Source organism: Haplochromis burtoni, unplaced genomic scaffold (genome assembly GCF_018398535.1).
Source record: "Haplochromis burtoni strain Fernald_Lab_line unplaced genomic scaffold, NCSU_Asbu1 Contig_196, whole genome shotgun sequence".
Lineage (NCBI taxonomy): Eukaryota > Metazoa > Chordata > Actinopteri > Cichliformes > Cichlidae > Haplochromis > Haplochromis burtoni.
This window is the reverse complement of record NW_024582557.1, coordinates 224,668-240,641: the sequence shown is the minus strand read 5'-3', so window position 1 is coordinate 240,641 and position 15,974 is coordinate 224,668. Positions and strand designations below refer to the sequence as shown.

The 15,974-nt window shown below is 42.1% G+C and overlaps 1 protein-coding gene and 1 long non-coding RNA gene across 9 annotated transcripts in view; one reads left to right on the top strand and one right to left on the bottom strand.

Moving 5' to 3' along the window:
* The window catches only part of LOC102302168, a 445,058-nt gene extending 435,633 nt beyond the window's left edge, over positions 1-9,425 (bottom strand). For 7 of the 8 annotated variants that reach the window (XR_006055030.1, XR_006055032.1, XR_001336776.2 and 4 more), the window contains exon 1: positions 8,255-8,536. This is a non-coding gene — a long non-coding RNA (uncharacterized LOC102302168). Of the gene's footprint in view, positions 1-8,254; positions 8,537-8,571 lie in introns of those variants that run through there. The other variant, XR_006055031.1, reaches the window with a different exon arrangement.
* A 5,927-nt stretch (positions 9,426-15,352) lies between these two features.
* Positions 15,353-15,974, top strand: part of fancl (FA complementation group L) — a 31,280-nt gene continuing 30,658 nt past the window's right edge. Inside the window, exon 1 of the mRNA XM_005935307.3 lies at positions 15,353-15,695. Within this exon, the coding sequence (XP_005935369.1) occupies positions 15,609-15,695 (87 nt within the window). The 5' untranslated portion in view covers positions 15,353-15,608. The remainder of the gene's footprint in view (positions 15,696-15,974) is intronic.

Genomic DNA, 15,974 nt, shown 5'->3' with positions numbered 1-15,974 from the left:
TGCGAACACAGACGCAACTCAATTCTCCTCGGTCCCCGCCGCCTCACCTACTGGCCCCTGAGCAGCTCCACTGGGGGTTAAACACCTTGCTAAAGAGTACCTCACTGCGGCTAATAAGGAAGACAAGAGCTGAAACAGCGACATTAGAGCGGCGCGTCTAGTCCCAAATGCCACGTGAAATAAATGTTATTTTGCATTTTCTTATGCAATTAATCATTTATCATTTAGTTGATTTTCTGTCTGTTGACTAATCAATTATTCAGCTCTTTCACACCCAGATCTCTGTATCACATCAGATGTAATTGAATTCTACAGGCAGTACTGCAGCATTATGTATTACAGTGCAGTGCTACTGCATGTAAAACCAATTAAAATACAAGCGATTAGACTGTTCTCTATTAATAACCGCTAACAAACACTGGTGTTAGATATAACAGTCCCTTTTAATGTGAACAATAAGTGTCAGCTCCTCCAGGCCCGGAGCCCCTGCTGCTGTGCAGGGCATGTCGTCCTCTACTGACCGCACAGCGAATTACAGCTGACCCTGCCTCCTGGAGCCAACCTGGCAGGGAACAAAGAGGCAGCGCTGTGCCAAAGAGGCCTATCACTCTCTCCTCTAGAGGGGAGGTAGAAGGGGGGCGCCTCCAGGAGAAGAAGAAGAAGGAGGAGGGGGTGTGCAGGGTTAAGGGAGTACTGCCATACTGGAGTAATGCAGCTGTGGACTCCCACCGAATGAGGGGCAAACTGTTTCAGGAGGAGGCTGGGGTACTGGCGGTGGTGGCTGCTGGCACCGACGGGGTGGGCTGGTAAGACATCTGTCATCCTATCATCAATGCTGTCACATCATAGAACAAATGGGCTGTGGGATTTTTACAGCCCCCCAAAAACAGGGAATGGCAAAAAAAGGTGTCAGTTAGCATGTGATCTATCGCTGCTCTTTTGTGCCTTTTTCAATAAACGTCGGCCACCGCGCTTCACCCCATCAAAGGCGGCGGGGAAACAGTTAGTAAGCGAGAGACAGAATGCAAATATGACAAAATCAAAACGAGCTTGGGATCAGGACAAAGTGCCACACGTGCTTGGCTGAGGGCCCAAACCACGTTTCGGGGTCTGAAGCGAGAGTAAGAAGAAGGGAAGAGCGTCATGCTTAATCCCCCCGTTTACCCCACCACCATCCCTGCTCTTTTTTTATTTCTTTAAAGTGGGGCTGCCGTACCTACGCCGTACCTACGCCTGTGAAGAAGTTTATCCATGTGGCGCCCACGTGACAAGGCGGCCAGCTTTGTTGCCAAGAGAGCGAGGCAGAGCTTTGAGTGACGGTGCACCCAGCCACCTATACCCCCTCAGCGAAACTCTTCCCTGTGCACCGGCTTCGGGCTTGGCTGTGAAAGGAGGCAGCAGCGGTTGTAGTAGTAATGGAGGCGGCGATGGTGGTGGAGGGGGGGATAATTCTGACATCATGTTGCCCTCTTTTGGTCAGCACTTGCAACTGCAGCCCACTGTCCTTTCACCTCAAAGGCAGCTCGTCTTCCTCAAGATGCAGCGACACGATGAGATAAGAGCAAGGGAGGTCTAATTTATGGAACAGCCAGTGTGACGAAAAATCGTGGACATTGAACCCTTTTTTAAAAAAAATTAGACAATCTAAAGAATTTACCTAAGGCCAAGCTGGGTCAGATCTCTGCGATAGAGCAAAAAAAATTTCAACCCATCGAATGTGTTTTCCCTCCATGATTATCATGCAGCTTCTCACATCTAACAGCTCCACATTTTCATACTTGTGAGTCAAGCCTGGATTAGAAATTTTTTTTATTTTTTGGCAGTATCCTGTCTACCAGATTTGAGAATCAACAAGGCCAGAGTTTGGTTTCCGTCGTCATCTTTCTCTCACGTTTCCTCTCTTTAACCAGGTAAAACACTAAAAGATAAAAAAAAATATATTTTTTAAATAAAAAATTAAGAAGCAGCAAGATGGAGTACAAACCAAAAAAAACCTGCATGCGAGCATAAACTGGGATTAGTGTGAGTTTGAAAAAAGGCGACTAAAAACGAAGAAGCAATAAATCAAAAGGCGAGATGGTGGAGGTTTTTCTCTCTTTAAAATTGACAGGAATTACTCACAAGGTCTGCGCATTGTTTGCGGTGTAAAAATGACATGTTTAAGTGGATCTTTAGAAGACTGTGAGGATGCAAGACATATAGGTGTGTATGTATTCGAGGAGGAGCAAGTCTCAAAGTGAGATTTGTGTGCAGGAGCGCGCAGTGACGGCCACTCGGCGAGAACAAAAACCACGGATGGAATAAAATGTGACACCTACTTCAATACTGATATTATTTGTGTTAATTGTTTCAGGAATGTTGGAAAAGTAAGAAATTAAAAGTTTAATTTAAACAGTACTTGTTCGATAGCTTTAAAAAAAATTTAAAACAGAAGGAAAGGGTTCAAACACAGAGAAAGTTCACATCCAGCCAGGAGTGACTGCACCGGCCGGTGTCAGAGGTTACGTGAGGAGAAAACAAGCGCGAGTAGATAAGCGAGCTTAATCGCTGAGCACGGAGTGGCTTTTAAGTGTAAGTGATGCTGAGTGTGGATTGAGGGTTGAGCCTAGCGTTGTGCTGTCAAGAGCGCAGCACGCTGGTAGCGCCAGTCGCCAGGCAGAGCTCCAAGCCATTTCCCCTAGATGCATCTCGACTGAATCAATAGGACCCTCACAGCATATCATTAGACGTAAGTATTATAATTACTTGTGTTATTAATTTTGCCTTAATACCAGGGATGATATGATATGTAATTCAACCCTGTTGAGGAAGGAGAAAATAAGATAATCACAAATGCATCTCTTATGAAAATCAATGCTGAAATGGATATTCCAATAAAGCCAAACCACTGCCCCTGTGTGTTTTTTCTTCTCCGTGCATATCAGCCAATCATTTTACGCATTCGTGTGGAAAAAAATATATAAATATGTCCGACATATTTCACACGGGCCACCCCTGTCCGAGGCAAAACAATATGGATTTGTGTTGCCTCGCAAACAATTTTAATAAAAAGCTATTGATTGGGGATCGAGCGGGTAGCCTGTGGGCGCTGAGCACCAGACCCCAGTGGGTCCAGATCATTAATGTCCTCAACTGCTGGCTTCACTGGCGCAAATTTGTTCAATAAGGGTCTGGCACGCATGCTTCGGGGGTTTGATTTTGATACAGACACGTCAAGCTGTTTGCCCCCCCCCAGCACAGGCCACAAAACTAAATACAAAAAAACATGAAGGAAGCCTGTTTTCTGTTTTTTTCTGTGTGAATATCACAAAAAAAAATCTAAATGGTGCACATGACTTCAAAAATAAATACGTTTTAACACGCTCACTCCTGCTCAGCTGAAGTGCTCGCTGCAAATATTGCCTGCGTCTCCAGAGAGAGAGACACGGCGCACGGCAATCCACACCATGCAGCGCGTCATCAGGCATCCTCCTGACAGACGGGGTAAAAAGTGTAAAACACACTCTCACATCCTCTGCTGTGTGCCACCTAAATGTATGCAGCCACAATATGTACATCCAAGCAAGAAGCATGTGCGCGCACACACACTCATTTACACATACACTCGCGTACACTTTTGTTGAGCAGGTATCAAAGCCTCGGTGTGGCGAGACAGTTTTAATTACCAGGTACTTTCCTTATGCTTATGATTTCAATTTCTCTCTGCAAAGCTGGTAATGATATTCAAAAAGCCTGCTGGCAACTCCGACTCCTTCTTCTCCCCCTGTCTTTCCTTCCCACTAAAATGTGAATACCCTAGTTTATGGGCTTATTTGTCCTCCAGTCACTTTCTAAAATCTTTATTCTGTCGAACATGTCTTTTCTTTCTTTCTTTTTTTAATGTGAGCCTCACTGGAAGGAATGGCAATAAAGGTTTTTTAGGGGGGGGAAGAGAGGAGCGGAGTAGGGAATGGGGTAGGGTTGGGTGGGAGGGGGATCAATGTAGAATGTATTATCCTGCACTACTGAGACCTACTTCAATAATAAAAGAATTGATCCTTTAAAGTGAAGCTTTATTCGGGGCCTGGCATAGTGAAGGAGGATGGTCCATTCCAACACTGCACAGGCCAGATGGAGACTCACAGCAGGCAATTTCACCACCCACCCAAAGTTTTTCACATTGTATTTTAAATCTGTGTTAGAATCAGTTGCAAAATCACAGAGGAATTCTTGCTGAAATGCATGCATTATAGAGAAGCATGTCCAATAACGCAGCATATGTTATAACATATTCTGCTGGTGGTACTCAGGCAAAGCCAAGCTCAAAAGAGCTTTCTTTGGAGGCTTGAGGGATTAATACATAGGATAACTTAATCTAATATTTTATAGCTTGTTAGTCATAGGATCTCATTAATGTCTACATTAATCTACAGTGATTTCATAAATTTAATTTATAACGCTCTGACGTCTCAGTCATCATCAATAAAAACCCTAACCCTTTTTTAAAAATTGTTTACGGTTAGGGTTACCACACATGATAACTTAGGGACAAGCAACCTCCCCAGGGTTAGGGTTCAACCTTTTTTTAGCAGCTATCAGTTAAAAAGGTAAATTTTCAAAAACTACAAGATGGCACATTTTGGCATTATTGTTTTCGACATTTTCTTAAAAAAGGGAAACCAAACCCTAACCATAACTCTAACCCTGAATATGTCGATGGCAAACTGCTGGATGATGATAACAGGTATAAATATCGTGCTGTCAAAACAGGAGCTGGACACATCAGATCCCAGCAGTGCTTCTGTACACAGCCGCCAGTCGTAAAGCGCCAGCAGTAATCAAACATGAGGGGTGTATATGTAACAAGCACACTTCACAGTATGCCTTAACAAGCACACTCCACACGCTAATCAGCTCAAGTGGACTTGCATCCATGGCTTTGGTTTCCACCCGGCTCAGATGATGAAACTATTTGGATGGTATCAACAGACATCACCGATTCGCGCAAAGGTTCGTCGTGGTGCGGCTGGGAGGGATGATGCCTGTGGTGCCCGGTGATTAAAACAAAGCGTTGGATGCAAAGAGAGGGTCAGAACTAATCAGAGAGAAATAACACACATACACAGGGCGTGCTTTTTCTCAGCAATCTTAAATGCTACCTGCATCGATTCTCCCGCAGGCCTCCAAAGACTTCTCTTCTCGCAGGACAGACGAATCGACACAGCGTCACACTGGGAGCTCTGCAGTATCCACAACTGCACGGCAGCAAAGGCCACAAACAGCATTGTGAAGTTCACCTGACCACTCAGCAGTTATGGGACTGATCTCCCCTTGGCAAGAAGGAGGCCTTACAGGAAGGAGTTACCACTCTGGAACAACAGCCAGCAACAACCACCTCTCCCTAAAGAGCTGTGGATTATACAAGGGGTGGGGGGGCTTCACCTCCTAATAGCCTTCAACAGCACAGTGGTGGAGCAAAATGGACAATTTAGAATACCTGGAGTCCCTATTCACAAGGACTTCAGAAGGGCTAGTTACACTCCAATGTAGAAAGAAAGAAAGAAACCCAGCAAAATTGTACCTGTGTGTCCTTAAGTGCATAAAGACATTTGGCTTGAATCTTTAAATCTGCAGGGACTTCTACCAAAGACAGCCGTCTGACGGACTGCTTTACTGCCCGATATGTCAACTACATCAGCAAGGACCGTGAGGCTCCACAGAGGGTGGTGCATTGCTCAGCACATCATTGGGTGCAAGCTGCGCAAGTCTGCGAGAGCCGTAAACCCAGCAGTGCCTCAAGAGGTCCCCGAGAGTCATAAAGGACACAACACAACAGCCTGTTGTTCCTTTATACACCACGCAGTAGCAGACTGAGGAACAGCTTTCTTTCACAAGCAATAAGACTACTGGATTAACACAAGTGCGATCCAGCCTCTGTGCACTGCCATTTTTATATGTAGTATGTATTTGTTCTTACAACTTAAAATACTGAACCTCTTAATATCCACAAATATTATTATTAGCAACTCATCTATATTCAGGGTTTGATTAACTTTTACTTGTTGTTTTAGATTTTAACAGAAATAAGCTAACATGTGTGCGGCTTTGCAGATGTGTGACATTTTTTAGTTTCTTATCATTTTCCCAACCTAACTCTAATCCTACACTTATTTTACTTTATTAATTGTTTCTTATTTTCCAAGAATCATGCACAAAAATACTGATTTTATAATAGAGAAAATTAATTTTAGCAGATTTAGCTACTAACTAATTTGCATACACAATCCCTGAGCAGGTATTCACAGTATTAGAGTAATATAATAAAATAAAAACACACAGCTTAAAATGCCAAAAATCACATGCACTGTGAAACCATTACACACACCCCGATTCAACAACCACACTATGCAAACACTACATACACACAGTATAGAAATCGGCATCATTTTTAAGCATTTAACCATTGTTATTATTATTTATGCATTACTATGGAACCTCCCAGCCTTAATATTTCACAATTATGTGAAAAGAAAAATTATACTGATGTGTAACTAAAGTGTCACCAGTGAGCTCAACGTGACTTCTTTCAATGTCTTTTTTTCCCTTCTAATGAATATGATGATATCATAATATACAAAATGAAAAGCAGCAAGTCCTCCTGTGTGACAGGCTGCAAACAGCACTGATGTTGCTCGTCATAGCACGGATGGGTGAAACAACTGACACCGATAACTGAGCCTTAGAAACGATGTGCTGCTGTTTCAGCGCCTGTGCAGCTGCTTGAAGCCTGACAACCAAAAATATTTCCAACCTTCTAATTTTTTAACGTTAGAAGGGGAAAATTCAGATCTGGAAACCTGATCTACAGACTTGTATTCCTTTTGCACCAGGGCGCACAGCATGAAAAGTAATAACAATTTGCACATTAAGTCACATAAAATATCTGGGTTTTGCAGCCTTAATTAAAAAATATATATATATTAAAACTTCCCTAACAACACACACACATACACACACGAACGGTGACCCCAAATTCCACCCATAGATTGGTGGTGGTGAGGGTGTGTGTGTGAAGAGACGGGACAGATGCCCGCCTCCTGTAATCCCATCAACTCATGTCAGACAGCAGTCTGGATACAAGCCTATCTGTGAGGCCTGTAATCCACGGGCTAAGACTTCACACGCAGCACTTATCGGTCCACACACATGCAGACACACACTCTTACGAGATATTTGGGGGAGAAAAGTGATAGTAGATGGGTCCCCCACTCAGTTTGTGTGAGGGAAAGGAGAATCTGCATGTAAGCGAGGTTAAAAACATCTTTTAAGATTCCAAATCCTGTAAAATAATCACAAGTAAATGGATCAGATGAGCTTTAAAAACTAGTTGAAATGGATCTTAAAATACAAACAGAAAAGCAAACAAAAAAAAGGATTTTTACTGAGGATGGGAAAAAAGAACAGAAATTTGATTACACTGTGAACAAAATCTATCTGGCTTTGATGGAACTGAGAGTGCCGAGCGTGTTGGTGCTGACATATTACATGCAGAATAATAAAATAAAGAAAAGATGCTTTGTATAATTTGTACATTAGAATCTGACTAGTGGAAGAAAAAGAAGAAGCAAAGAAAAAAACACGTCTTGAGATAGGAACAAGAATAAAAGCCACAAACACTCCCACTGCGCTTAAAAATCGCAGAATATGCTATTCAGATAAAAAAAACATTACACATTCATTCAAACGGTGCTCAAAAAGGACAAAAACACAAGATAATCTACAAGCGGGCATGCACAAATTCCTTAATGCCGTCAACACAGTTTTTTTCTTTTTTCTTTTTTTTTGCTGTCAACCCATTCAATCAATCAGCGGTCCAGAGAACAATATGTTCCATTATCATTCAGATACATGCAAAACGCCACGGAGAGAGAGAGAGGAGGGAGAGGGGGGGGGAAAGAAGAAGAACAAGAGAGATAAAAAAGGCAAGTCGGACAAGGCACCCCTGCTCATGTCTTCCTTCAAAGAGAGGGAGAGGGAGGGAGGGAGAGAGAGAGAGAGAGAGAGAGAGAGACTCAGGGTGCAGGACCCACACGGTGTAGTTCCAGCCAATTGCGTTCCAGAGAAGTGACCATGGCCAGTGATAAACAAAGCACCATAGATCATTCTTCTCCCAGACGGAGCCCGGCGCTGGAGGCAGCGGAAGGGAGAGAGCGGTCAGACAGACAAGAGAGCAAGACAGAGAGAGAGGAGACAGAGAAGACCACAGAGAGCTCACCGCCTATATTGCCCCTCTGCTATCCTCAGATGCTACATTTTGACGCCCTTTTTTTTTTTTGCAACTGGAATGCCATTAAAGCCGGCCGTGTCGCACGCCTGCAGAATTTGTCTCTGTGACAAGAAGGAGAGAGCGAGCCAAGAGAGAAAGACAGAGAAAGAGGGAGGGAAGCTGCTTCTGCTGCTGCTTCCTTCTCCCACTGCCACTGTGCCGATGCATCATATTTAAAAAAGAAAGAAAGAGAAAAAAAGCAACAACAGCCTTAAATTGTTCCCACTTCCCTAAGAGAACTGAAAAAAGGGCATTCAAACACTTACCCACTCCCAGATACAAGACTCAGAGTCAGTGTTCATTTGAGCCCAATGTGCGTCAAAACAGAAACCTCAGATATTCCTCAAAAAAAAAAAAAAACAGACGTGCAAAGAGGAGCAGTGAGGTTCTCCCTCTTTTGTTTGTGAGCTTGCCTGCCTAGGTTTCTCTATTTGCATCAGCCGGCTTTTTTTTACAGCTTTGAAGCAGGTGGATGACAAAAACATCAATCTCTCCAGGCACATTGTGTGGCATGCACGCTTTGACACACTCCCCTCACCAGCTCTATACTGTATAATCACACTTTCCCATTCTCTGCTCGCAGCACCGCAAATGAATACGGGACTCAAAAGGAAACCGAAGGACAAGTGCGCATTGTCGGGGAGCACTTCTGTAGTAATCATGTTGTCATTGGATTAGAATAGGAATTTGCTGGATCTCTAGAGTTTCATTTGCCATATGTTGAGGTGATTTTACTGGTTGCTGTTTAAGGGGAGACACTGGTGGATTTAATATACGGAGAAAAGTGTTCTTTAAGAGCCCCCTATAGAATTATTTGTGTTTTTATGGATGGAAAATGGACTTATTCCTATATAGTGCTTTTCTTCTCTACTTGAGCACTCAAAGTACTTTATACAACACGCCTCATTCACCAATACAAAAACTTTCTTCTATGCCTTAATGGCTTCTAACTAACATTCACACACATTCACACTTCACATCGAAGAGCAACTTGGGATTCAGTGTCTTGCCCAAGGATACTTTGGCTAATCGTACGGTTGGCGGTCGGAGCAGTCAACCACCAACCGTGCGATTAGCAGATGACCTGCTTTACTTCCTGAGCCATTCTGTAAAAACACAAACCTGCTAAAGAGTAATGGTAAGGTGGTGTCGAATTTAAGGAAAACCAAATTTAAATGGTGGCTCAAGCTTGACCTTAAAGTTCCATTAACTTTACAGACAATGATCAACATCTCTGCTTTTAGTGGTAAATACACTACCAGTCAAAAGTTTGGACAAATTCAAATTCAAATTTTATTTGTCACGTACACAGTCATACACAGTACGATATGACATACCTTCTCATTTATTTGTTGTTGTTTTTTTCTATTTTTATAATGTTCTACAATGTAGATACACACTGAAGAGATCAAATGTATGAAGCAAGATATATGGAATTATGTACCAAATTGAAAAATAACTTCAAATGTGTCATATTTTTTAGAATCCTGAAAGTAGGTACCCTTTGCTTTGTTGACCGCGCTGCAAACCCTTGGCCTTCTCTCATTAAGCTTAATGATGTAGTCAACTAGAATGGTTTTCACTTCACAGGTGTGCCTTTGTGGAATTTCTTGTCTTCTTAAAGGGGTTGGGACCATCAGTTGTGTTGTGCAGAAGTTAGCTTGGTACACAGCTGACAGCCCTATTTGACAACTGTTAGAATTCATATTGTAGCAAGAACCAATCAGCTAAGTAAAGAGAAACGACAGTCCATCATTACTTTAAGAAGCGAAGGTGAGTCAGTCTGGAAAATTGCTAAAACTTCGAATGTATCCCCAATTGCACTCGCAAAAACCATCAAGTGCTGCGACGAAACTGGCTCACATGAGGACCGTCCCAGGAAAGGAAGACCAAGAGTCACCTCTGCTGCTGAGGATAAATAAATCCGAGTCACCAGCCTCAGAAATCACAAGATAACAGCACGTCAGATTAGAGCCCAGTTAAATGCCACACAGACTTCCAGTAGCACATCTCTAAATCAGCTGTTCAGAGGAGACTTTATGGTCAAATAGCAGCTGCGCCATGGCCTGGCCTCCACAGTCACCTGACCTAAACCCAATCAAGATGGTTTGGGATGAGATGGACCGCAGGGTGAAGGCAAAAGGGTCAACAAGGGCTCAGCATGGGAACTCCTTCAAGACTGTTGGAAAACCATTTGAGGCAACTACCTCATGAAGTTCATTGATAGGATGCCAAGAGTGTGCAAAGCAGTAATCAAATCAAAGATATAAAAAAATATAAGACATGTTTTGAGTAATTGTACACTTTTTTGTATACTAGAGCAGATACTAAGCCATAGCTATCTGTTGGTCATGTGTCGATCAAAGTAGCCATGCGGCCAGGTTATTAAAGAACCCCCCCCCCCCCCCCCAAAAAAAAAAAAAATAAAAATAAAAAAATTAGTCACTATGAGAGGTAAAGTATTCACCAAAAAAAAAACATTTTAACAGAACAATTTAGATCCACTTTCAAGTGGCCATTGGAGTAACTGTAGTTTTTAGGACTTCGCTGCATTTCTCAGTCCCACAGCATTGCCTCTATTTTATTTTTAGTTGTCTTCCTTTTCCATGTCTTTCCTTTGAATGCGTCTTCTGTTATCTGCATTGATTGTCCATCTTTCATGGTACTTCCTGTTTTGTTTTGAAGGTCAGGCTTTCTGTTTTTACTCCCCTATGTTGCTCTTGTTAGTTTCTGACTACGTTTGTCTGTTCTTTGTTACTCTTCTTTCTTTGGTGTGTTTTTTTTTGTCTGCATCTGTACAATACAATAAAATACCAGAGAGTATATATAACACCAGGATGTAGTGACTTCCACAGTTGAAAATTTGAGTCATTTTAACTGTGCATTTTAAGTTTCTTGATCTGAAAAATGATGCCAATGTGAGGTGCCTCCAGTCACTGGTGTGTGACCTTTGTGGTTCCAAATAGACTTTCATTGGATAGGACTCTGAGGGAAAATAGAGCTGTTAAAATGGCTAGCAAGTTAGCCTTTAGCTTCACAGTCAGATTCACCTCTTGCTTATCACCTCTGTTTCCAAAATACCAAAATACTGACATCTAAAATACTTAGCTTGGAGTAGAGCAGGGCGATATGACCAAAAATATTTATCACGATATACATTTGAAAATCTGCGATAACGATATAACTGACGATATAATTGACACTAGACAAAATACTTTACAACTCCACAACTTTCTTAGTGCAAAAAAACCCCCATCAATGTATTTTCACTTAAACAAGCAGCTGTTTTTTATCTGCATTAAAGTTATATAAACATGTAACAGTGCAAATTCCTCGCTGACAGTTTAACCAAAAGGCATTTCCAGTGGAAACATATCCTCAGCATAACCATGTATAATATCCACAAAACTTAAAAGAGGTTATACACACACAATACGGTAACATTATGTTGAAGCACAGTACGTATCACTCCGCGAGGCTCCTGCCTACGATAGCCGTAACGCTCCGACAATCCATCAAGCGGTGCGGCTTCGTAGCTTAGCAAAGTCGTACTAAAACATTTGACAGATTTTCGAGCGCCGTGTACATAAAATCGTTTCGAGGTCAGTAAACACAACCAGAACTCATAAATAAGGCACACAGGATTATAAGGGGCTCTCTCGATTTTCAGAAAAATCAAAGGATTGATTTTAAGTGTATTTTCCAAAAAACACGGTAATAACGACGGCCCGCTAGCATGCGCTACCAAAAACAGTGCTTTGTTGTGTATCTGACGGTCGAAAGCTAAACCAGTTCCACACTGAAGTTGCAGCATTTTTACAAACCAATTCTGGTTCATCCGTTTCATTCAACGATCTGCTTTCGCCCTCCTCATTCTCCAACGCCAACGGCACGCTTTTTCCACCATGTGCGTATGAAAACAAAGGCATGGCGCATGCGCGTTTTACCCAAATTCTATCGCGATATTTCATTTTCTTATCGTTGCCCAACATTATACCAGTATTACCGTCAACGGTATGATATGGCCCAGCCCTAGCTTGGAGTTTACAAACCAGCGGGTGATGGTAAAAGGACTGGTTCTTATGTAGCACTTTTTTTCTCTGCTTTTGAGCTACTACAGCCCACCAACCTTCATCTGTTGTTCTACAAGCTATTGACTTCACAGGACTACATAGAGTCCTATGAAAACTTTATTTTTCACATAATTGTATCTAGTAATTAGCAATAATAAACTAATAGCATACCAAGAAAACAGTAACTGATTCGCTAAAACTGAAGCACAAATTTCTTGAATGGGCTTTAAGACACAGCAAGCCATATTTTTGACAGATAATTACATTATAAAAGCTCCACAGCAAGAAGATCCACTTCAGTGGCCGTAATTAGCAGATCTGAAGCAAAGAAGAAAATGAGGAGGTAAAGCTGACTGTCTGAAAATACCTGTCAATCAAATAGGCAGGTATCCAGAATGATGGATTAAAAAAAGAAATTGTATCCCTATAGAGTTGTTATGAAGTGGTGAATATCCATAGTCTAAAACAGATTTTTCTACCAGGCTATAAAATATACTTTTTAATATTGTATTATTTGACACTCTAAATCTGTAATTGGTCTTAGTGATGAGGGGGTTCGGGCATATGCAGAACAGCAATGAGGACAGTGCATCAACTTGGTATATTCCACACTTGATGGCATCTTGTGCGATTGCCTTGGAGTAGGTCTCCGGTGTTGTCTTCCACAGTCTCACTGAGTTGCTAATAAATGTTAGCACACTATCAACCTTGTACAGTGTCAAGCACTCCCGTATCCATGATCTTAGAGTTCTGGTGTACTGCTCTGTCAACCTGCTTTGGTCCTCTGGTGTTATTTCCAAAGATTTTTTTAAACTGTGCTTACGTATTGACTCCTGTGCCTACTCACCATGGTGTCTAAAATGCCTGAGTGTCCCTTAAAGGGATTTTTTAAATGATGGGTCTGGATGGATCAGTCTGGATGAGTACCTCATTGGGTGCTGTTAGGTTCTTCAGCCAGTAGGTGCAGATGATGTCAGGTCTTTGTGCTGTTCAGCTCTTCATTTTGGAAACTTCTTGGATGTCTTCCTTTGTGATGTTGACTGACTATGCTCTGGGAGACTGCTGCAGTCTGCTCTTAGGTCCACTAGGCACTTGGCAGTGGTGTCAACTCTTTCTCTTAGACGCTTAGATTTTTGTCCAGCATTATTAAGTTTCAGTGTTGGGTGGGTTTGCCCTTGTGCTACTGTTCCCTTGTAGATAAGAATACGTCCTAGATGGATCTTTGGAGAACAGACCATGTATTCTCCTGGCCTCTGTGTTTCTGGTATATCGCTTCAGTTTAGTGGCAAGAGTTATGAGCCTTTGTTTGGCAGTTTGTAAAACGTCAGTAATCAACATCTCGTTGTATCTCTTTTTCATCCAGGACCTGTCTCTCATGACACTTTTGTGTGTGAAAAAGTATGAAAAAAACTATTATGAATAAGTGTGGAATATGTGTGGCCAAATGGCTGTAAAGTGAGAGAAGGTGACCTACCAGCAGGCAGAACAGCAGTTATAGGGGATAGCTACAAGTGTCTGGGTATTCCACAGGCCAACTAGAACCATGATAAAGATGCACAAAGGTCAGCCACAGCCAAATACATTCCAGAAAATAAGACAGGTGCTGAGAAGTCAGCTGAATTGTTGGAATTAAATCCAAGCCATCAATACATATGCCCTTCTGATCATCAGATGCCCAGCTGGAATAATAAATTGGCCACAGAAGTAGACACATGCCACTGATGTCAAGAAACAATGCACGGTGTCCATCTGAAGTCCAGCACTTTTTCTATGGTTCTTTGAGCAACATAGAGCGATGGAGGGCAAGGAGAAGTGCAGGTCAGAGTCACAATCCAGGCTGAAACACAGAGCATCTGCCAAATAGGGATGGGTAGCGTTTAGGTTTTATCCTATACCGGTGCCAAACTGGTACTTTTGAAACTGAGAATCTGAGCATAGCAGTACAAGAACAAACCCTAAGCACCAGATCCATAGAGACAGTGCAGAGGAACATCTGGGCCACATATGGACTAGAAGTCCCCAAGTCCTAATGGGAGACACCACCACAAGTGGTTAAGAACAACAGGAATAGGTTCTAGACCAGGGGTGTTGAACTCCAGTCCTTGAGGGCCGGTATCCTGAAACATCCTTTACATGTGTCCCTGCTGCAACACACCTGAATAGAATTTGTAGGTCATTAGCAAGTCTTGACTACATGCAGAGGTGGCAACTGCTAACCCCACTCAAGTAAATTTAAATAAAAGGTAAATAAAAGTACTTCTAAAACTGCTTTTATTGCACCATGTTCATTCACTCTTGAGCTGCTGCAACATGAATCACCAGCATGCAGTTCACTTCTGTGGACCTACTAAATTTTATTCAGGTGTGTTGCAGAAGGGAGACATGTAAAGTTTCAGGACATCGGCCCTCGAGGACTGGAGTTTGACACCTGTATTCTAGGCCAACCAAATGGAGTGGCGGTTGACAAAGTAGTGATAGATATGACAATCCCAGTGGAAAGCAACTACTGGAAGAAGGAGCACACAAAATAGAGAAGCATCATGGGGTGAAGAAACAACAGATGTGGAAGGATAAGTCAAAAGTGGTCTCAGTGGTAATAGGCGCATTAGGAGCTGTTACCCCAAAAGTGGAAGAATGGCTTTACCAAATTCCAGACACATTTCGGAGGGCTCTGTCCACAAGAGTGTAGTCCTAGAAACAGGACCCTCAAATTCAAGGCTGTCTGGTAGAAGACCTGAGCTTGAGAAACACACCAACCCTCAGGGGATGAGAGCAAGATTATATATAAAATAAAAATTATGTTTCTGTCAATTAGACTCAATTACATAATGGGCAATAATGTCGGTAATTTTCAGTAATTTCAACAGTTAAACCTTCGGTACAGACCGGCAGTTAATCAGTAAAATCATCAACACACTAACGTTTAAACGTCACACCAACGACTGTCAAGAAACTTCAGAATTACGATACTTTTTGTAAGTCTTTGAAAGCAACTGGATGACGTCGACTGTTTGGGATTTAATGGCGGGATGCAGGGGTTGCGATTGATTCTCCTGTCAACGCACCTCTTGCTAATTCTACGTTTAACAGCTTTAGCTTGAATTTCTCAGGTTTGGTTCAAGTCAGCGACTAATCAGAAAGTGCCAGTCTCTACGGTCCAACTCAAGCTAGGAAGTAGCCACCCTGCTTTGCGAGCGGAAACTTAGGCGTAAAAGGTCATAGAAAGTTTTATGGAGAAATCACTGGTAAACGATAACCCGTTGCTTGTACCTCTCAACAAGCACCAGACAGTCTACGATGGATTTATCACTGTTCAGGTAAAATTATGCGTTTGTGTGTTGTTTTTTGTTGGACGTATGTCAGTGTCATATTGAAAAAACGATTAATTTAAAGATTTTTTGCTTTGGATGCAAATACTTGTCTGGAAACCATATATTTAGACATCTAACTGATTTATATAAACTTCTGGTAAATTCGTCCTGTTTTTTAAGCAGCTTACATTAGTATCGGTAGCAGAACCGTAATTGTATTAGCGCATGAAACGACTTCATAAGCTGGTATATAATCTTGAAAGCAGTTACTTACTACGAGTGTCA